This window comes from Taurulus bubalis (assembly GCF_910589615.1).
Source record: "Taurulus bubalis genome assembly, chromosome: 13".
In the NCBI taxonomy this organism is placed as follows: Eukaryota; Metazoa; Chordata; class Actinopteri; order Perciformes; family Cottidae; genus Taurulus; species Taurulus bubalis.
In genome coordinates, this window is record NC_136601.1 from 25,912,111 (window position 1) to 25,934,610 (window position 22,500).

General features: G+C 47.1%; 1 protein-coding gene across 1 annotated transcript in view; it reads right to left on the reverse strand.

Moving 5' to 3' along the window:
* Nucleotides 1–15,154: 15,154 nt before the first annotated feature.
* The window catches only part of LOC306746033 (centrosome and spindle pole-associated protein 1-like), a gene marked incomplete at its 3' end in the record, with an annotated part of 15,749 nt that continues 8,403 nt past the window's right edge, over nt 15,155–22,500 (reverse strand). Inside the window, exons 13-29 of the mRNA XM_079228897.1 lie at nt 22,474–22,500; nt 22,334–22,368; nt 21,213–21,360; nt 20,952–21,122; nt 20,641–20,753; nt 19,743–19,892; nt 19,512–19,652; nt 19,229–19,342; nt 19,056–19,122; nt 18,465–18,591; nt 18,087–18,226; nt 16,929–17,051; nt 16,742–16,782; nt 16,607–16,667; nt 16,294–16,403; nt 16,063–16,213; nt 15,155–15,342 (exon numbers count right to left, since the gene is read on the reverse strand). The exon at nt 22,474–22,500 is cut by the window's right edge and continues 83 nt beyond it. Of these exons, the coding sequence (XP_079085023.1) occupies nt 15,155–15,342; nt 16,063–16,213; nt 16,294–16,403; nt 16,607–16,667; nt 16,742–16,782; nt 16,929–17,051; nt 18,087–18,226; nt 18,465–18,591; nt 19,056–19,122; nt 19,229–19,342; nt 19,512–19,652; nt 19,743–19,892; nt 20,641–20,753; nt 20,952–21,122; nt 21,213–21,360; nt 22,334–22,368; nt 22,474–22,500 (1,907 nt within the window). The remainder of the gene's footprint in view (nt 15,343–16,062; nt 16,214–16,293; nt 16,404–16,606; nt 16,668–16,741; nt 16,783–16,928; nt 17,052–18,086; nt 18,227–18,464; nt 18,592–19,055; nt 19,123–19,228; nt 19,343–19,511; nt 19,653–19,742; nt 19,893–20,640; nt 20,754–20,951; nt 21,123–21,212; nt 21,361–22,333; nt 22,369–22,473) is intronic.

Consider the following 22,500-nt stretch of genomic DNA (forward strand, 5'->3'; position numbering starts at 1 on the left):
CGAGAAAAATGTCAATAACCATAATGGAGAAAAGCATAATGGCAGAATACAAACAGGGGCAGATTGAAGCGGACAACAATCGCACACGGACACAAACAGCAGATAGAAGAGTCTGTGAGGCTCCTGGGGGTTAGGTTGTAGGAGCCGTCCTCCTCACTAGCCTGTGTCTCCTTCTCTTGTCACATCTATTCCACGAGGTGCGCTGTGAGGATTCAGTCAGCCCAGTCGCCAGAGAAGAAATGGTTTTGCGTTGTACGTTTCGGCAAACCACGGGACGCGCCGAACGTCGACGTTTCTGCACCAAGAAACGCGCTTCATCCACATGTTCCACATCATTCTTGGACCGCGTGGTCAAACAATAGTAGGTTTGGGCATCAAAGGGACGTGGTTGAGGTTTAAAATAACCGCAGAATAACAATATAAGAACTTAACTAACCTGACGTTAAGTAGAAAGCGTTAAACCAACCTTTGCTTTCACACCAGACACGGTCAGGGGTCTCCTGGGTGAAAGTCCTGTGTTTGTCACTTACCCTGACCGAATGGAAAACACTGACGTTTGTTGTATTCGTGGTTTGTAGCAACTTACAATACCAACATCTGTTTCCCTGCGTTTCAGCTGAATTTGTTGTTGTGCAAAATCTGTATCCCAGAACCATTCCTAGTATTTCAAGGAAATTCCTGCAACAAGATCCTTGGTATTGAATACATAAGAGTGGTTTGTTTAGGTTTGAATGAAAGAAATGGATGTAAAACTTGATGTTGGAGCAAATGACTGGCTGAATGGATATTTCCTGCAGTTGGAATTTGTTTAAGGCAGACAATCGGTCACGTTTGTGTCAACCCCCCCCCCCCCATCCCCCTCTTACCCTTTGTGACTCCCCCGTCGACGCTGTGGAGTCCTTCCTCTTCCTGGACTCCATCCTAACCCAGGACCTCAAGTGGGAGCTGAACATCAGCTCCATCACAAAGAAGGCCCAGCAAAGGATGTTCTTCCTGAGGCAGCTGAAGAAATTCAACCTGTCAAAGAAAATGATGGTGCAGTTCTACACTGCCATCGTTGAATCCATCCTCTGCTCCTCCATCACCGTCTGGTACGCTGCAGCCACTGCCAAGGACAAGGCCAGGCTGCAGCGCATCATCCGCTCTGCTGAGAGGTGATTGGCTGCAATCTGCCGTCCCTCCAAGACTTGTTCACTTCCACAACTCTGAAGCGAGCTAGAAAGATCGTAGCTGACCCCTCTCACCCTGGACACAACCTGTTTGAGTCCCTTCCCTCTGAGGTTGAGGTCCATCAGGACCAACACCTCACGCTCCATCAGGACCAAGACCTCACACTCCATCAGGACCAAGACCTCACCCTCTATCAGGACCAAGACCTCACGCTCCATCAGGACCAAGACCTCACGCTCCATCAGGACCAAGACCTCACGCTCCATCAGGACCAAGACCTCACACTCCATCAGGACCAAGACCTCACGCTCCATCAGGACCAAGACCTCACGCTCCATCAGGACCAAGACCTCACACTCCATCAGGACCAAGACCTCACGCTCCATCCGGACCAAGACCTCACGCTCCATCAGGACCAAGACCTCATGCTCCATCAGGACCAAGACCTCACAGTCCATCAGGACCAAGACCTCACGCTCCATCAGGACCAAGACCTCATGCTCCATCAGGACCAAGACCTCACCCTCCATCAGGACCAAGACCTCACAGTCCATCAGGACCAAGACCTCACGCTCCATCAGGACCAAGACCACACCAACAGTTTTTTCCCGTCGGCAGTCGGGCTCATCAACAGACCCCGGGTCCCCCACTGACCGACTCTGTCACCCCGAGGACTATTTTTCGGACTATTTCTTCTTTCTTTCCTTTCCTCTTTCTTTTCTTTCTTCTTACCGGTCACTCCCCTGCACACTTCATATTAAACACACATGTCACTTTAACATACACTTTCATTAACGTTATCTGTTTATCTGAGCACTTTATCTTATACTTGATTTAATGTCATTGCACTGTTGTTGTCGTTGACTGTTGATTGTTGTTTGTCTCGTCTAACGTCTCATGTCTAATGTCTGCACCTTCCGCCTAGAAAAATTCCTCGTTTGTGTAAACATTCCTGGCAAATAAACGGTTTCTGATTCTGGGGGTTTCTATCTTTAGCGTGTTCAAAATCCAGTCGGTTCTTTGTTCTTCTTTTCCAAGAGGAATTGTTTCCACAGTCTGTACTGATCCTCACATAAATGCATAGCTATAAATCAGTTTCATCACAAGTAGCCACATGAACACTTACAGTAAGAGAGCAGTGGGAAAACTATGCTGTTCATTTATTCAAGATGTCCCCACATCTCACGCTGTCAGTGTCCCGAGTTAATTTGGTTCCCTTTTCTATTTTTTTCCACAACAGCAGCACAAAACCTGCTGGGCTTAACTATATGTCAACCAGAGATGACAACGCAGAAGCTGCAGTCCTCTCATGCCCACAGTGCATCCAGCGCCCTTTCATGAGGAGAAGCTTCCATCTGGCCACTCTGTCCTCATACCCGCATCGGTGGAGTGCTGCATGATGGGTTTTTCTTTCTGGACGTTTCTTTCACATCCTCACATGAACAGAAGCGACCATTGGGGTTCGCGGTCATTCTCTTACCGAGGCCCTTCTCAGGCTCGCTCCAAGAGTCCTGGTTGGTCCAAACTTGTTGTCCATTTCAGAATCACGGCACAAAGGCCTCCGTGAAATGGAAAAGAAGTGTCATTGTTTTCGTAGCCTTCCTGTTCGTCGTGACGCTCCGGTCTCTGGGCTCTGCAGGCAGTTCCTTGTCATATTATATAGACATCAGGTCATAGGACTTTACCACAACTAATTGAGGTGTAAAAACCTCTGGAAGACGATCAAGAGAAATGGGAAGTGCCATAGCAAAGGGTTTGATTACTTTCTAAATCCCGTGCAATCATTCCTCCTGTTCGTACTTCCCTCCTTATATTTCTTTCACAGTGTTTACACCGTGAGTTGTTTAACTTCGACTGCCGAAGCACTAAACTTACCTGAAAGACTCTTAATGTCCAGGAAGCGCCTGAGGAGCGATTACAGCAAAGACCAACATATGGGCAACTGACTATTGTTTGAAATAGTGTGAAGATATCCCTTAAGTAAGCAGAATGTCTCACAGGAGAGTGACCAGATAAAGAGTGTACTAAGGATGGAGTGGAGATGAATAGTTTAGCATGTTAGCATAATAACTGTTTTACAATGCTGATGTTGAGCACGCAATGACTTCCATGTTCATCATCTTGGGAATTCATCATTAGGATACATCATCTGAGGACCATGAATGTCTGAACCAAATGTTGTTCTCCTCCACCGAGTCAGTGTTGAGATATAGTAGAGTTATTTATATCTACTTCTATACAACCAGAGGAGTTGCCCCCTGGTGGTCAGTAGACAGAATGCAGCTTTAACACATGAAGCATAGACTTCTATACAACCAGAGGAGTCGCCCCCTTGTGGTCAATGAGACTGGAGGTTGCCGCCTGGGATGAACACAGTCAAAGGATTAATCCTCTGGGCACCATGAATATCAGAACAAAATCAACCCTTTCAATAGTTTCACTCCCAACCAAACAGCACAGAGCTTCTCTTATCACGACCGAATATGATATCAGACCTTGATTGCCATCTTTCTTTGTCTAAAAGAATCATCTTTCGATTCCCTTCTCAACTTAAATGGCTTAAAGTCGACTTTGTGTAAAAAAGATCATTGGACGCTCGCCCCCGATTGGTTTTCTCTTTACCCACAGGACAAAGAACCAAATCATGCTGATGGTTGAATGTATCAGGGAGCATGCGACCGCCAATCGGCCGAGCTAATGGGGCGTGGGGCAACAAACACTGTAATGACTGAGGCCCCCGGGGACCACACAGACGTGACACACTGCATTCCCCTCAGCTCTCTGGGCCACGGGCTCCCGCAGACTAAAACCTGCCGCACATCATCCTGTCTCATAACTGTCCCATCAATCTCTTTTTTTCTTCTCCACCATCAAAATAATCGCAAAGCAACCCTGGCAGCGAGGTAGAAAGAGGTGGCGCTTGGAGCCGCGGGCCAGACATCAGGAACTAGACACTCAGCTTTAGTTTCACAGAGATCTCTGAGTCTACCTGTGGTCTACAGTGAGAGGCTGGGACTGATCATCCCTCGTTTCTGGAGGGCGGAATTCAATTTGTATGCCTTTTGAAACAAGCGTGTTGTTCTAGTGTGTGTGTGTGTGTGTGTGTGTGTGTGTGTGTGTGTGTGTGTGTGTGTGTGTGTGTGTGTGTGTGTGTGTGTGGAGCTAATAAAGCTGACGGCACTTAGAGTAACTCTCTTTAATCAAACCAGTCGCTCAGCTTTCTTGTGCGTCTTCGCTGCCTCATTTCTCATTTCCTATTTCCCTCCGTTTATGAACGCTCAGGGAGGGGAGGATGAGAGAGGAGAGAGAGGAATGGGAGGAGAGGATGAGAGAGGAGAGAGAGGAATGGGAGGAGAGGATGAGAGAGGAGAGAGAGGAATGGGAGGAGAGGCGGGAAGGAGGAGGTGGGTGGTTATAAACCTTTTGCGGAGATGCCACTGTTGATTTTTCCCTCTGTTTTTAATCTTACACTTCAACTAATTAAAGCCATCACACACACACACACACACACACACACACACACACACACACACACACACACACACACACACACACACGTGCGTGCTCAGAGAGCTATGGGCATTTCTCAGTCTGCTAATTAAAGCATCTGTCTCTCTACCTGATCTCAGCTGCTTTGGCCTGGACTGCTCTCCTCTCTCACTGCATCCTCTTGGCTCAGATGGAGCAGGCTTGACCCCCTTAAAGATGCAGATTGATTCGGGGTGTTCACTTATTCAGTCCTTCACCTCTCCCTCTCAGTTTGTGATCCATCCTCGGCCTCTCCTCATCTCCTTCCCCTCCAGAAAGAGAAAATGTCTCTTTGCTGTAAGAGCCGTCTCTCATGTTACAGCAATGTTTTTTGTAATGAGCCACTAACACGTGTCAGTCAGAGCTGCTTACCACACTCACAGGTAATTTCTTTTGAAATGATCAACACTAAAAGAAGTGATTTCCAAGCATTCATTAGAGCAACCTGGTTACTTGACAGCTTCTCTGAGGCATCCACCTGGGGTTTAGTTTTTCTTTTTCTTTTTTGTGTCGTGGCTAATCAAAAGAGCAACATGATGAAAGAGGTTGTCAAATGTTATTGCTGACATCCATAAAAAAAAAAAAACACAAGAAATGTCTTTCTTCCTCTGGGTACTATATGGAGGAAAACAAGAGTGTGATATCCGTCACGTAGCATTCTCAGCCCTTTGAAAGGGATCACATGCACTTTATTTGTTTTTTTATTTTAAGCCGGATGAGGCTGCTCCTCAGCAGGTTGCTCCTCGTCGTAGTGCTCGAGAGCCATCTTGGGTCCGAGACCGGTCTCCAGACTGCTTTCTGAAGGTCTCGTCTCAGAACAAAAGCATTTTCACTCTGCCTTGTCTCGGCCCCTAAAGAGAGAGAGTTAACACTTTAAACCCCAACCTATTTTTAGGCCCTTTTCTCAAAAATCTCATCCCCAAACTAAAAAGGGTGTATCTCTGCAACCACCTAGGCTATTTGAATAATGTTGGTTAAAATAAAAGGTACACATGTGAGATGTTGTTCAGATGTGTAAATATCAGTCTACATGTTACTGGTTAAGAGTAAATGAAGATGACACAAAAAAATGAAAAGGTTTTCGGTTCGCCTATAAAAAACATCAATTTCAGGATGATTATTTCTTTGAAATGATGCAGCTGTAAGGTCCAACTCTAACCCAAATCATAGCACAGTATGTGAACATTCTCTAACCCAAATCATAGCTCAATATGTGAACATTCTCTAACTCAAATCATAAACAATATGTGAACATTCTCTAACCCAAATCATAACTCAATATGTGAACATTCTCTAACCCAAATCATAGCTCAATATGTGAACATTCTCTAACCCAAATCATAGCACAATATGTGAACATTCTCTAACCCATATCATACACAATATGTGAACATTCTCTAACCCAAATCATATACAATATGTGAACATTCTCTAACCCAAATCATAACTCAATATGTGAACATTCTCTAACCCAAATCATAGCTCAATATGTGAACATTCTCTAACCCAAATCATAGCTCAATATGTGAACATTCTCTAACCCAAATCATACACAATATGTGAACATTCTCTAACCCAAATCATAACTCAATATGTGAACATTCTCTAACCCAAATCATAGCTCAATATGTGAACATTCTCTAACCCAAATCATACACAATATGTGAACATTCTGTAACCCAAATCATAAACAATATGTGAACATTCTGTAACCCAAATCATAACTCAATATGTGAACATTCTCTAACCCAAATCATAAACAATATGTGAACATTCTCTAACCCAAATCACAACACAATATGTGAACATTCTGTAACCCAAATCATAACACAATATGTGAACATTCTCTAACCCAAATCAAAACTCAATATGTGAACATTCTGTAACCCAAATCATAACTCAATATGTGAACATTCTCTAACCCAAATCATAACTCAATATGTGAACATTCTCTAACCCAAATCATAGCTCAATATGTGAACATTCTCTAACCCAAATCATACACAATATGTGAACATTCTGTAACCCAAATCATAAACAATATGTGAACATTCTGTAACCCAAATCATAACTCAATATGTGAACATTCTCTAACCCAAATCATAAACAATATGTGAACATTCTCTAACCCAAATCACAACACAATATGTGAACATTCTGTAACCCAAATCATAACTCAATATGTGAACATTCTGTAACCCAAATCATAACTCAATATGTTAACATTCTCTAACCCAAATCATAAACAATATGTGAACATTCTCTAACCCAAATCATATACAATATGTGAACATTCTCTAACCCAAATCATAGCTCAATATGTGAACATTCTCTAACCCAAATCATATACAATATGTGAACATTCTCTAACCCAAATCATAACTCAATATGTGAACATTCTCTAACCCAAATCATAAACAATATGTGAACATTCTCTCTGCAAAGGTTGACTTTGATAAAGTGAAGCAGAACAACGTTACAGAGGGTTTAGAACAGAGAACATTCAGGCGAGGACTCCAACATTTGTACCAAAACGTACCAAACCATATATTTCACTGGTATATTACTTATGGTGTTCAATACATCCGAATACAGCAGTTTGGGGCTTTTTTTCATAAAACAAGCTATGATTTACAGTTTTATATAACAATCGCCCAGTTTGCCCTAGGGGGCATTTTATTACACAACTGCAGGGATATCACTAAATAGTCTGTGCATTGTTTGAGTAATTGCTACCATCACTACTGTGATTGTCCATAGATAACAAAGGAGCATTCCCACACATAAGCCACCTCCACAAGGCCTTTACTACTGGATCAAGACATTTCTCATGGTGAACTTATACAAAGACACATGTACAGTATATACAGTACACAGAAATAAAAGAGCAATCTTCATGTGTTCATCAATTTGAGAAGGGCCTCTGATCTTGGTCTTGTCTCGGTCTAGATACACTCTGGTCTTGGTCTTGTCTCGGTCTAGATACACTCTGGTCTTGGTCTTGTCTCGGTCTAGATACACTCTGGTCTTGGTCTTGTCTCGGTCTAGATACACTCTGGTCTTGTCTTGGTCTAGATACACTCTGGTCTTGGTCTTATCTCGGTCTAGATACACTCTGGTCTTGTCTCGGTCTAGATACACTCTGGTCTTGGTCTTGTCTCGGTCTAGATACACTCTGGTCTTGTCTTGGTCTAGACACACTCTGGTCTTGGTCTTGTCTTGGTCTAGATACACTCTGGTCTTGGTCTTGTCTCGGTCTAGACACACTCTGGTCTTGGTCTTGTCTTGGTCTAGATACACTCTGGTCTTGGTCTTGTCTCGGTCTAGATACACTCTGGTCTTGGTCTTGTCTCGGTCTAGATACACTCTGGTCTTGGTCTTGTCTCGGTCTAGATACACTCTGGTCTTGTCTTGGTCTAGATACACTCTGGTCTTGGTCTTATCTCGGTCTAGATACACTCTGGTCTTGTCTCGGTCTAGATACACTCTGGTCTTGGTCTTGTCTCGGTCTAGATACACTCTGGTCTTGTCTTGGTCTAGACACACTCTGGTCTTGGTCTTGTCTTGGTCTAGATACACTCTGGTCTTGGTCTTGTCTCGGTCTAGATACACTCTGGTCTTGGTCTTGTCTCGGTCTAGATACTTGGTCTAGAAGATCTTGGTCTTGTCTCGGTCTAGATACACTCTGGTCTTGTCTTGGTCTAGACACACTCTGGTCTTGGTCTTGTCTTGGTCTAGATACACTCTGGTCTTGGTCTTGTCTCGGTCTAGATACACTCTGGTCTTGGTCTTGTCTCGGTCTAGATACACTCTGGTCTTGGTCTTGTCTCGGTCTAGATACACTCTGGTCTTGGTCTTGTCTCGGTCTAGATACACTATGGTCTTGCTCACAACTTGGTGCTAGTTTAGGTGGTCTTGACTTCGACACTGGCTCCTGCACAGATGCACCTAATCGTCTCTGTGGACTTTGCAGGGGAAGGTATTTTGAGTTACGGTAGATCACAGACACTTGTGGAAGAGCCGATGTTCACACTTCCCGAATCTTAACAAAGACCTACATGTCCTACCTACCTGGACCAGAGACAACGTTGTACTTTTGTTGTGGTTCCAGCCTTAAAAGCTCAAGCTTTAGCACAGACTGCAAGACTCTCAACGTTTTCAAAGACACGGTAACTTCTTTGCAAGGAGTCCGACCAGCTGCAGATCCAGGCCTCAGGCTCAGGACGGTTCATTGGTCGAAGGTTTCTGCCAAAACATGCGAAACATGGCTCTCGATATGTGGATTGTGAACTGAGCCTGGACAGGAAGATTTACGCGGCAACATAAATGAGCTTGAATAAATACATTTCCTCAGCAGGGTGGTAGGGATCTTAAACATCCAGATGGAGGTTTGGAGAAGAACCCATCCTCCAACACATTATATAAGAAGGGAGGACCCCTGGGGCAGACCTAGAAAACATGGGGGAGTATGTCGCATCTTGCTTCTGGATCCCCAAGGAGGAGCTAGAGGATGTGGCTGGTGAAGAGGACCCGGCTTCAAGTAATAGACCCAGAAAATGGAAAATGGATGTTTAAAATCGGTCATGGCGTCTGGGACGTCTCATGACGTGATCAAGATGTGTCCTGGAACCATCTGACCTAAGCTCCGCCTCCATGCCAACCTGTGTCGCAGGTCTCAAACGCTTGTCTGGCTTTCTTCAACTAAAGGTCTCGCCTTCTGCCGATTTGACCTCTCTCATTCTTAGCTGTTCCTGTACCCCAGCGGGAAAGAAAATCCATACATGGCCAAATAACAGATTTTATTTTACCAGCACAGGTATTTGGTTTGTACTTGGATTGAATGGAAATATACAGTTTGTTATAGTCTGCTGAGCAACATGGTCGAAGCAAACTATCTTTTCTGTCAAAAATCCATAACTCTGCAGGATGTTCACTTCTACCAATCAGAACGCAACAATCTTGCCAATGCTCCCCTCTGTCTCCCCGTGTCCCTCAACGATTTTTATTTTTCTCCAGCAACACACACACACACACCCACACACAGACACACACACACCCTGCCGAGCAAGAGACTCAGGGTTGGCAGACGAGTAGTGCTGTCATTTGTCAGCTACATCCCAGAGGTAACATAAGGGATAGGCAGCACAAGTGTGCATCAGTGTGTGTGTGTGTGTGTGTGTGTGTGTGTGTGTGTGTGTGTGTGTGTGTGTCAGTTAAATTGGGCGTAGCAGTGATGTTGTATGGAATGATCAAACAATTGATCCAAAATGTAGTTTGATGCTTTCTGGCTTGGCCTTGAGGAGGAGGGAGGGAAGAGGAGAGAGAAGAGCCAAAGAACCAAAGAAGGGAGGATTGTATTATTACTACGAACACATTTAAATACATGTTTTTGTTTTAAATCATGCTCACTGCGGTGTCATGTGTGTGAGTATGTTATCTCGCAGTCTCAGGTTTACTGTTTGGAGAGATACAAAGTGCTTCGTCCTGTGTGATACACCACTGCCATCCAGTGGAGACGCGATGGAATTACTCATTTCCTGTGGACTCCTTATATACGGTATCTTTAAAACCAAACGCCTCTAAATGAAACGGACCAGGTGTAAAAGGGAAGAATACTTGTCTTTGTTTAGTTTCTATGCACTTCGGCCATGTTTTTATGCTTCATTAGTACCACCATCACCAACACACACACACACACACATTCATGCACACACTGGCACACACACGCACTGCAGGCCCTAATGTCATCCATTACACTGATCTCACTAATAGGCCACTCTAGCGGCGGGCTAATTCAAGAGACTGATTAGCATAAGTGAGCTATGGCGTTCATTAGCCTTATCAAGGGTTCATAAAGCTGCCCCAGACTGAATGATCCTCTCTGCAACTGTCCAAGACCACCACCGCAGTCATTTACATGGGCTGTGTTTTCTCTCCACACACACACACACACACAGCAGTGAGATGTGTCGACCAGCAGGTAAAGGGAGAGGAGGTGTGAACAGAGTGCATGTTGATGACTTACTCGTCTATGAAGCTGGAGAATGGAACAAAGCCAGCGTGGCGTGACGTCTGTTTCTTTCTGCCAACATGGTGGGTTATTGGGAATGAAACGCAGGGTGAGGCATCGCAGGCTAAAGGAGACTAAATTACATCTCTTTTTCCTGCATACATTAGAGGGAAGTTAAAGAGATATACACCTCCAGATAACTAGGCACTGAAGGTACAGTCTCTGTTTACTTTCTGTTCACAAAATGTCCTAAACGTGGGCCTAAAAGCCTAATTTGATCACTATTTTTAAAGCATCTAAGTAGCATCAAGGGACTGTGTAATGTGCAAGAACCCACGGATTTCATTTTACAGCACCTATAGCGCTCAAACCCTAACCAATTTAAGTCTGAGAGCCACTAGGGGGCGAACAGGAGCACATGTTGGGACGCGTGTTCTGCCACAAACAAATCAATCCACTGTCCAGTCCAGCACTGTCTCTTTCTATACATTTATTCCGTGACTAATCCGTGACACCACAGCATACAATCCCCTGACATGTTGGTCACAGCACAGGACACCACCAGACAGGATGAAACGGGCAAAACCTGTTCCCATCAGCTGGCACTTCCCCATATGGCCTTTTGAAGGCCATATGCTCGTGAAGCTGGAGCGTGTTCAGCAAGAGAAGGTGGAGTCAAATCGGAGCATAAAGGAGACTCCAAGTTGCCGCTGAAGGCAACAGTTTGCTAGCACATTCCAACACATGTAGAATTATATTACATGGTAATGGCAAAGGTTTTTCCACTGCTCACCAAAAAAATGCTTGTTTTAGAGGGGCATGTTCTTCGTATTTTAGTACTGGTCTTTCATAAAGTACAGGGGTCAAAGGACAACAATAGCTGCAGCAGACATTATACATCTATTTTAACCCACCCAAGACTAGTTAACTGATCTTGATCTGTAAAAATGGTGCAGTTCCTCTTTAATGATTGCTCAAATCTGACACCGTTTTTACATCATAAAAAGGACAAGCGCTGAAGGCTGGAGGGCGACAGCGAGGAGCCAGCAGGAGGGCTTCCTGGGACCCTCTTGTGTTGTGGGAATCGGGCCGCCGTGAAGTTGTAGACCATAACATTAGTTTGCAGCAATAAATAGTTTGGACCAGCTGAGGAGGGGGTTTCACCCAGACAATCAATTTTTGGATGAAGTTGCTAGCCATGCTATGCTGCTGTGGCCTTCCTAATGCTGTAATGCTGACTGGGATGTAGTGTGTGTGTGCGTGTGTGTGTGTGTGTGTGTGTGTGCATTGACACTGGGGTGTCTGCTTGAGTAATGGGGGCGTAGCAGAGTTTAGATGGCTTCTATCCTCCTTCCTACCCAACGCTTGAGAAGGTCATCACTCATACAGACAGAGAGAGAGAGCTCACCCAGCCAGGAAAGAGTGTGAGAGTGTGTGTGTGTGTGTGTGTGTGTGTGTGTGTGTGTGTGTGTGTGTGTGTGTGTGTGTGTGCCAGAGAGCATGAATGAGACAGAGAACAGAGGCACTGAGAGGGACAAAGACTAGATGGGAATGAGAGACGATTGGTAGAAAGTTGGAGGCCATTGTTGTAGAACCCTAAAAGACAGAATAGTTGTCTCATTCCTTCATTTTATGGTTTTTATTTGTCTTTTATTCATATTTTATTCTTGTAAAGCACTTTGCGAATCGCATTCTTTGCAAGGTGCTATACTAAATAAAGGTATTTTTCATTATTTTCACATTGTAACTTGCTTCCCAGCACCATGAACAATGATTTATTTGTAAGGACTAGAAGCCGCTGCAGCTCAACGCTGCAAAGCTCCCAGATCCTCGTTAGCAGAGCAAACGCTCCGGTCTGTTCCGCCCCTGAACCAGAGCCACACTCGGGTCACACCTGCTGGTTACCGTCCAAACAGAGGGCTTTATGGATTGGATTCTGAGGACGGATCAGTGAAAATGCATCTTCTTTTGGGAGCTCTTCCACAGTAGGAGTCGTGCCAACCTTTCTTTACGCTCTGGCGGGAGAATCCAGCATCAGAGATGTGACGGGAGACGGGAACCAGACTGACAAAGACCTGAAGAACTTTGAGGGTGAAATACCTCAAACAGGGCAGAGTCTCCTGGCTCTGAGGCTGGTCCTGCTGACACCTCCACGTGACACACTGAACGTACCGAGGCTCCTACCAGTGGAGTCTGCAGGTATACTCACATGTTCAGCATCTTCTTTTGGAAACAAAATCGTTCCAAAGTATGCATTCAATTGGAACATAGTACTTCATGAGGAAAGCATGCCGGCTAAAATGCACATGGTTGGACATCCTGGTGCTTCTGGCATGCAGGACACAGGATGTATTGGGGCGCTCTAAATGGTTTTCTAGCATCCCATAGCAGGGGTGTCAAACCAGCCGGATCCGGCCCGATTACTGTTCAAAGTAACTAACCCTAACCTTTTCTTTTTTTAAGTGACAGGCTTTTGTCAACATTAGCCTAACGAGGAATCCTGTGACGGAGAGGATTTCCGCCGATCTTTCAGCAGATTTGGAGCCAAAGGAAGCATAAAGTAAAAAGTAATAGCATTTTCAGTTGTAATCGATGAGAGCGCTGACATCACTGAAGATGTTGCTCAACTGGCCGCATTCATTCGTGGTGTTGATGAGACTTTGGAGTCACCAAGGAGTTCCTTGAGTTGATCCCATGACAGACACCACTACTGCCAACTACATTTTAGCTCTTGTTGAAGCGCTGGACCGGGTCACAGTGGACTGGACCCGGTCGGAGTAAACTCACCTCCTGCTTCATGTCTTCATAGTAAACTCACCTCCTGCTTCATGTCTTCATAGTAAACTCACCTCCTGCTTCATGTCTTCATAATAAACTCACCTCCTGCTTCATGTCTTCATAGTAAACTCACGTCCTGCTTCATGTCTTCATAATAAACTCACCTCCTGCTTCATGTCTTCATAGTAAACTCACCTCCTGCTTCATGTCTTCATAATAAACTCACCTCCTGCTTCATGTCTTCATAGTAAACTCACGTCCTGCTTCATGTCTTCATAATAAACTCACCTCCTGCTTCATGTCTTCATAATAAACTCACGTCCTGCTTCATGTCTTCATAATAAACTCACGTCCTGCTTCATGTCTTCATAGTAAACTCACCTCCTGCTTCATGTCTTCATAGTAAACTCACCTCCTGCTTCATGTCTTCATAGTAAACTCACGTCCTGCTTCATGTCTTCATAGTAAACTCACGTCCTGCTTCATGTCTTCATAATAAACTCACCTCCTGCTTCATGTCTTCATAATAAACTCACCTCCTGCTTCATGTCTTCATAATAAACTCACGTCCTGCTTCATGTCTTCATGTCTTCATAATAAACTCACCTCCTGCTTCATGTCTTCATAATAAACTCATCTCCTGCTTCATGTCTTCATAGTAAACTCACGTCCTGCTTCATGTCTTCATAATAAACTCACCTCCTGCTTCATGTCTTCATAATAAACTCACGTCCTGCTTCATGTCTTCATAATAAACTCACCTCCTGCTTCATGTCTTCATAATAAACTCACCTCCTGCTTCATGTCTTCATAATAAACTCATCTCCTGCTTCATGTCTTCATAATAAACTCACCTCCTGCTTCATGTCTTCATAGTAAACTCACCTCCTGCTTCATGTCTTCATAATAAACTCACCTCCTGCTTCATGTCTTCATAGTAAACTCACCTCCTGCTTCATGTCTTCATGTCTTCATAATAAACTCACGTCCTGCTTCATGTCTTCATAGTAAACTCACCTCCTGCTTCATGTCTTCATAGTAAACTCACCTCCTGCTTCATGTCTTCATAATAAACTCACCTCCTGCTTCATGTCTTCATAATAAACTCACCTCCTGCTTCATGTCTTCATAATAAACTCACGTCCTGCTTCATGTCTTCATGTCTTCATAATAAACTCACCTCCTGCTTCATGTCTTCATAATAAACTCACCTCCTGCTTCATGTCTTCATAATAAACTCACCTCCTGCTTCATGTCTTCATAGTAAACTCATCTCCTGCTTCATGTCTTCATAATAAACTCACCTCCTGCTTCATGTCTTCATGTCTTCATAATAAACTCACCTCCTGCTTCATGTCTTCATAATAAACTCACCTCCTGCTTCATGTCTTCATAATAAACTCACCTCCTGCTTCATGTCTTATTATGGTTTTGTAAATTTGAATCAAAACACACTTCATATAATTTAAAATATAATTTATTTCAGACATAATTTAGTTAATAAAATAGAATACAAGTTCTCACTCATTGAGGATCTCTGTGGTAAACAACGATTTAACAAAATCACTTTTCAGACATTCATACTGACGTGCGTCATGAGTTAAAACCATCAGATATCTATTCTTACATAATGAGTTTAGAGGAGCTCTTCGTCTCGAGGCGGCGGCGCTACGTCGTCAGCCGCTCCCTCCTCCTCCTCGGAGGCGGCCGGCGGTCCAGACATGGCAGCGTGTCCGTGGTTCCCGGACGCATCCAGGGATCCGTGGAGAGCGTTTCCACGGAGCCTCGGTGGCTGAGAGCGTGCCGAGAGAGGCGGGGAGGGGAGGAGGAGCCTTCGGAGGACGGGTCAGCCGGTCCTGGAGGAGGGAGACGGGTTAGCATCACCTGCACGGACCGCTGCAGAACCCACTGGGTCTGAATACCTACCATCAGGACAGTGTCACATGTCCGATAAAAGTGCAGCTTTATCCTTGATTAGGATGCATTAAGGCCCTAACTGACGCCTACTGAACATCTGGGAGGGTCATGTGACAGGTCATGTGATTTTGTGTTCCCATAACAACCTTTCCAAGATGGCTGCTCCAGGTTGTGACAGATCTGAAGGGAATGCTAACTTTAAAGAGCTTGTTTTTCGTTGTTAAAGGTAATATTTACCCGTTTAAGAATCATAACGCTTAATCAACACATCCTTTAATGTATTGAACCTGCTGTGAACACATTTCTTGAAGAAACTGATATAAAACAAATCAGACCATTTTTGTTTTACCATTAACGTCCAATGTAACATTTCAAATATTTGACACTATTTTGGTCCGGGTTCTTAAGGGCTAAACTAATAGTTGCCATGGTGACGCTCCTCTCTAGAACCAGAACCAGCAGCTCCCTTTTGGGTCGTTTGAACACTGATGAATGTAACGACCCCGTCACAGCCATAATGAACAGGTTCACCTCAGACATTATGAAAATCAGCTCGGTGCATTCCTGAGGGGAAAAAATAAACCGCTTTGCTGATATTTGCATATAAAACTGGAATAATCACAACACAGGAGAATCAGCAGAACTCTTTCGAGTCGTACCGGCTGCGTTGCTACGGCGACTGAGGGACGCCGGACGCCCCGCCCCGTCCCGGCCCCCCCTCTCGCCGCCGGGCCCCGCTTCCTGTCCGGCCCCTGCGAGGGCGGCGTAGTCGTCCCGTCGGCCAAAGGGCCAGCTGGAGGCGTCCCCGCCCTGCAAGAGAGGGAGCAGAGAAACGGTCACTAGTCGCCGCTCGCCGCTCGCAGTCCACACGGCGTTCTGAGCTACGCCACCTGGGGGCGCTGTGGCCGCTTGGACATCCTCCTCCTCTCCCTGGCCGACAGCACGGGGGCGTCTTCCAGCTCCGGGGTCCGCCGCTCCGGGAAGGCCTCGCCTAGGGGGTCTTGTTGTAGAGACATTGGACTCGCTTAAAAAGCATACGGATGTCATTGTGTTGAAAAAGATCAATATATTAACCTCCAAGTGTGTTGTGAGACTGATAAATATACTTATTGTCAAGTGTCTGCACCTACATGATGAAAGATGTCACACGTGTTGATTTAAATAACGGGAATAAATGATGAGGGTGAAAGGCGCTGCTCTTACCGATGAAGGCGCTCTCTGACTCCAGCAGAGAGCCTCTGGCCGACCTCCCCATCACCCTGGTCTGTAACGCACACAACGGATTCACCACTCGGCTCACTACACATGTCGGAGGCGAGCGGCTGCTCTTCCACTCACCAGGTAGTCGTTCCTCCGTGGCGAGGACAGGTCACAGTAATCTGCAACACAAGCAGAAAGGTCAAGCAGCCGGATACAGATCACATGTCATCAAGTGTGAATGTGGACATATAGAAGTTATATTCACCCTCAACATCTACTTTAGACACTTTATTTTAATTAATCTTAAACATAAGATGAGACTGACCGTCCTGGACTGTAGACCCACGGCTGCTGAACTGCTGATCCCTGTAGACCCGCCTCCTGCTGCCCGTCACACACACTTCCTCCAGACGAGGAACCTCCCTAAAGCCCAGCCGGGACTCACCGTCTGACACAGAGAGAGAGAGAGAGAGAGATAAAGATACAGAGAGAGAGAGAGAGAGAGAGAGAGAGAGAAATAAAGACACAGAGAGAGAGAGAGAGACATAAATACACAGAGAGAGAGAGAGAGAGAGAGAGAGAGAGAGAGAGAGAGAGAGAGACATAAAGACACACAAAGACACAGAGAGAGAGACACACACACTTACCTCTTGGCCCCTGCTCCCTGCACGCAGAGCGGCTGTTACCTCGGCTGTTACCTCGGCTGTTACCCGGCTGTTACCTCGGCTGTTACCTCGGCTGTTACCCGGCTGTTACCTCGGCTGTTACCTCGGCTGTTACCTCGGCTGTTACCCCGGCTGTTACCTCGGCTGTTACCTCGGCTGTTACCTCGACTGTTACCTCGGCTGTTACCCCGGCTGTTACCCCGGCTGTTACCTCGGCTGTTACCTCGGCTGTTACCCCGGCTGTTACCTCGGCTGTTACCTCGGCTGTTACCTCGGCTGTTACCTCGGCTGTTACCCCGGCTGTTACCCCGGCTGTTACCTCGGCTGTTACCTCGGCTGTTACCCCGGCTGTTACCTCGGCTGTTACCCCGGCTGTTACCTCGGCTGTTACCTCGGCTGTTACCCCGGCTGTTACCTCGGCTGTTACCTCGGCTGTTACCCCGGCTGTTACCCCGGCTGTTACCCCGGCTGTTACCTCGGCTGTTATCCGGCTGTTACCTCGGCTGTTACCTCGGCTGTTACCTCGGCTGTTACCTCGGCTGTTACCCCGGCTGTTACCCCGGCTGTTACCCGGCTGTTACCTGGCTGTTACCCCGGGTGTTACCCCGGCTGTTACCCGGCTGTTACCCGGCTGTTACCTGGCTGTTACCTGGCTGCTACCCCGGCTGTTACCTGGCTGTTACCTGGCTGCTACCCCGGCTGTTACCTGGCTGCTACCCCGGCTGCTACCCCGGCTGTTACCTGGGTGTTACCCGGCTGTTACCTGGGTGTTACCCGGCTGTTACCCGGCTGTTACCTGGCTGTTACCTGGCTGTTACCTGGGTGTTTGAGCTGAAGGGACTCGTGGGTCCGCAGCAGGTTCCTGGTCTCCGTGTTTCTGGAGCTCGGCCGTCGGACCGGCGCCTGCAGCCGCAGCCGGGCCATGTCGAACACGTCCACCGGGGGGCGCTCCTGAGGTCTGCTCAGAGGGAGAGAGAGGAACCAGTTCAGTTCCTACCATTCAAGTGTTGTTCTGCCACTCAAATGCCCCGCAGAGTCCTCCACATGATTAACCGTAGAGTCAGAACATCGCTTATTGATCACTTCCTGTATCTTATTTGAACGGTTTATCCTTGACTTTCGGCAGCATTAGCTGGTGTGTGTGTGTGATGGTGACACACATAATAAGCGTGAAGTGAAAGGCATGCTGGTCCGACCTGTCACTCAGAGGAGAGGCCAGCTCCTCCCAGTCCGCCTGCAGCAGACGACCCTCCAGACGCTTCTCCTCGCTGCGGAGGTGCCGCCGCAGCGCCGACAGCTCGCTGAACAGGTCACGCTGGTCACCTGGACACACACACACACACACACGCACACACACACACACACACACACTACTAAGCCTAAACGAGCAAAGAACATCACAAACATGACCCCTCACTGCCCGTTGGACTCGCTGCCAAACCTGCAGCGTCTCAAACTGCGTTCACACCAAACGCGTTGTGAATGTTACTCGTGCCTGAAAGGGGGCGTGGCTTATCTCCGTAAGATCAGTTATCGTTTCCTCCATCCACCATGGAAATAACCACTAGTTCTGCTTCATACTTGTTGTGTAAACTCCACATACGTGAACATCAAACTCCATGGGTCTGGGTTCATAATATTATCCGTAGTCCCACAACGGCGTCTGAATGAAGCCGCTAGCAGCGCTACTTCGGGACCAGCGAGGTCCTTTGGTGTGAACGCAGCATCAGTGTGTGGTTCAGACTTCTGTGCTCAGGTGGCGTTTCTACCTGTCTGGCTGACAGTACCTGCAGCGCGGAGCTGGTTCCTGCGAGCCGGGACGGGAGGGGACTGGAGACCCGACAGAGAGCGATCCTGAAAGAGACGACGGAGGAAGTGGCTTAGCACGTATCCTTGTTTTATACAGGCAACCTGTGTGTGTGTGTGTGTGTGTGTGTGTGTGTGTGTGTGTGTGACTCACAGACAGGGGGGCAGTTGAAAGCTGGCTCTCAGCAGTCGGGGGTCTGGGGGGGTTCTGCTGCAGCCCGTGTCTCTTCTGCAGGGCGGGGATGGGAGGCGACGGCTCCCTGCTCACCTATAACGTGCGCGCACACACACACACACACACACACACACACACACACACACACACACACACACACACACACACACACACACACACACACACACACACACACACACACCTGTTAGCTGTGTGGTTCTCTTTGCCGTGTCGTCTCTGAGCCTCTGTGTCGTGAGCTGACCTCCTCCACCCGAGCCCGCCTCTCCCTCTCGTACTGCCTCCTCAGCGCCGCCCTCTCCTCCTCCTCCTCAGTCTTCTTCCTCTCCACCTCCTTCTTCCTCCGTTCGGCCACTTGGATCAGCTCTTCGTTCTTGGTCCTCTGCTGAGAGACGGAGAGGAAAGAGAGCGACGGGTAATGATTAAGCCCCGGTGTAGACGCTGCCATGACGGGATTTGTTTCTTAGCTCCTCACCTCCGTCTCCTTGCGCTTCTTCCTCTCCTGCTCTTCCTCGTACTCCCTCTGGATGCGAGCCCTCTGCTCCGCCAGCCTCTTCTCCTCCTTCTCCTCCTCCAGTCGTGTCCGTTCCCGCTCCTCCTCCTTTTTGAGCATCTTCTCGTCAATCTGTAAACGAAGGCAGATTAATGACAGCGTGAATACATAAACAAAACCCCAAACGACAAGGAACTTTCCACTGTCACTCTCCAGCATCCCTTTATATTAAAGGAAATAAACGTGACAAAGTCCTGTGCTGTGATGGTCATTCAGGCTCACGATCACAGACGCTTTGCTCGACCAAATGAAGCCAACGTTAGCTACCTTCCGCCTGAGCCAACGTTAGCTAGCTTTGATTTAGCCACCGACATAAATCTGTACATTTACGTAAAACCAATACATTTCAGAAGTCACATCTGCATTGCATACCATCAGGATCCGGATCAGTTTTGAATGAATTAACGACCGACCACGGTTGTTTTTACTCACGGTCCCCTTTGTTTTTTGATTTGTCGGTCAACTCTTTCCCTTTTTCTCTCTGCTGATGAGCCGTGACCACAAAACATAACGTCAAAAATAAAAGCTCTCTGAAGAAGATCTCGTACCGCCCACATCTGGAAATGTAAACGCTCCTGCCCTCAATCGTTTCCCTCTAATTTTGCATTTAGAATAACTACCGCTTGTAGAAAGTCAGTTCTAGATGATGGTCTCGCTAGCTAATGCAGGTCATATAGAGGCATCACTACTAAAGCGAGGCCGTTTCATAACCAGTTAAAACTTGTATTAACTTTAATTGGGGAAAAGATAATATAAATGTGTGTCTAAGTGAGGAGAAGGCTCTAGCCGGTAGAAGCAGCACCAGAGATCAAAGCGGTACCTGCTGCTGGAGGTAGGCTTTGTACTTGTCCTGCTCCTGCAGCTGCTGCTGGGACGGCTGGTTGGGAAACACACTGCCTCGGGCGAACTGCGGGGTTTGGACATGAGTGAAGCCTACAAAAGACAGAAATTCTACTTGAGTCGGACCAAAGAACCTTCATTTCAAATCAGATCTGACAGAGGACACCAGTATGTTGGTGCATAGACCTCCATTTCTTTTGGTTTCCTTTGCATTCAGCAGTGCTTTGTGGCTGTGTGGAAAGTGCAGGCTGATGGCTGACAACACAAAGGGAAGAAAGGCGGTCACGGTACCAGAGCGCCTGTCACTCGTGCCGTGGCTGCTGCCCTCTGCCACGGGACCGGAGACCCTCCCGGCCGGCTCGGGGGGGTCGGGGCGGCGGGGCGCGGCCGAGGCTCTCCTCTGCCACTGCTCCGGGTTGATGTAGGCCTCCTCGTTCAGTCTGTGCATCTGGTGGAGGTCAGCTGGAGCGCAGGAAGAGGACAAAAGAGTTGATACAGTACATATCTCTTTCACAGTGTTTCTAGAGCCAGACACTTCCCTCTGGGACGTACCGATCAGGTTTCCAGTGCTGTCTTTGAGCGGCGCTCCTCCCCCCCCTCGGCCCCAGGGCTGGTGCTGCTGCATGTCGGCCTCCAGCCGGGCCTCGTAGCGCTCCTCCTCCTCTCGCTCCACGCGCTTACGCTCCTGCTGCTGCTGGATCTGTGGAGCGGCAAAACCCAGCTCACCTCAGAACCCTCTAGTGACATCGTTATCCTCTGAACACCAGGACAACAACATCCTCTCCTACGTATAAATAAACTAACTAACTGAAAGAAGGAGTAAGAACATTTCAGGTTGTTGAAACATATGTTAGAGAAGTAATTACATTTGGAGTGTTTTGCTTAGTGTAGTTTTTTTGACACTCGGTGGCTGAAGGAGGAGGAACAGACTTGGTGATGGATTTAATTATCATGGATTGTTTTGTCATGTTATAACTAAATGTGACCGGTTCTTGTTGAGCGGGCCATAGAGGATACCGGGGCCGACCGGGTCAGTCAGGACGCACAACACCGCCCAGCCGAGGTCGGAGGCATCCGACCGAGAAGCGCATTGCTCCGCCGTCTCCTTCGCCTTTTTTTCTCTGGTCAAAGTGGTTAAAACAGCTCCGCAGGTCGGTGTGACCTCCCTCCATGCTCGTAATAGTGCAAAGAAAATCGGTCTTAGAGCAGAGTGGGTGTCTGCTGTCCACACATGACGGCCCCTGATGTGGACTCTACGGCACTGAAGGCCTAGGTAGAAAATGCACGGCCCAACACTGGTGCAACTCATACGCTAACAGTACTTAGACTTCTGCATGTGTCCCACAATGCATCACACAAACCACTAGAGGAATTGGTGGCCAAAACTCCATAACAGAGGGGTAGATGTGTGGGCATCAGCACGATGATGCACTCTGGGATGTTCTAATAACCAGAACAAAAGCAACTGGTGCTTCAAACACATGTGGCACAGACAAATGCAAGCATAGGGGACAAGTAGAGCGGAGAAGGAGGAAGGACTGGGATGGAGGTGGCACTGGGATGTGGAGTAACTGAATGAGGGGAGAGCTCACAACACGTCTACGTGGAATATCTACAAACGGATGAGGACCTGAGGCGGGACTCCACTACATCTAGTCTGAACTATGTTTTACCTTCTCGTAAAGCGCGCTGTTCCCTCTGCTGGAAGCTTCGTCCGTGTACTTGTTGATAATGTCATTACAATGCAGCCATTAGAGCGACACATCTGGGCTGAACTAGAATTCCAGTGGATGATGGCAGCAGAGGGTTCCACCTACCTGTTGCTTCAGAGCCTCCCGGT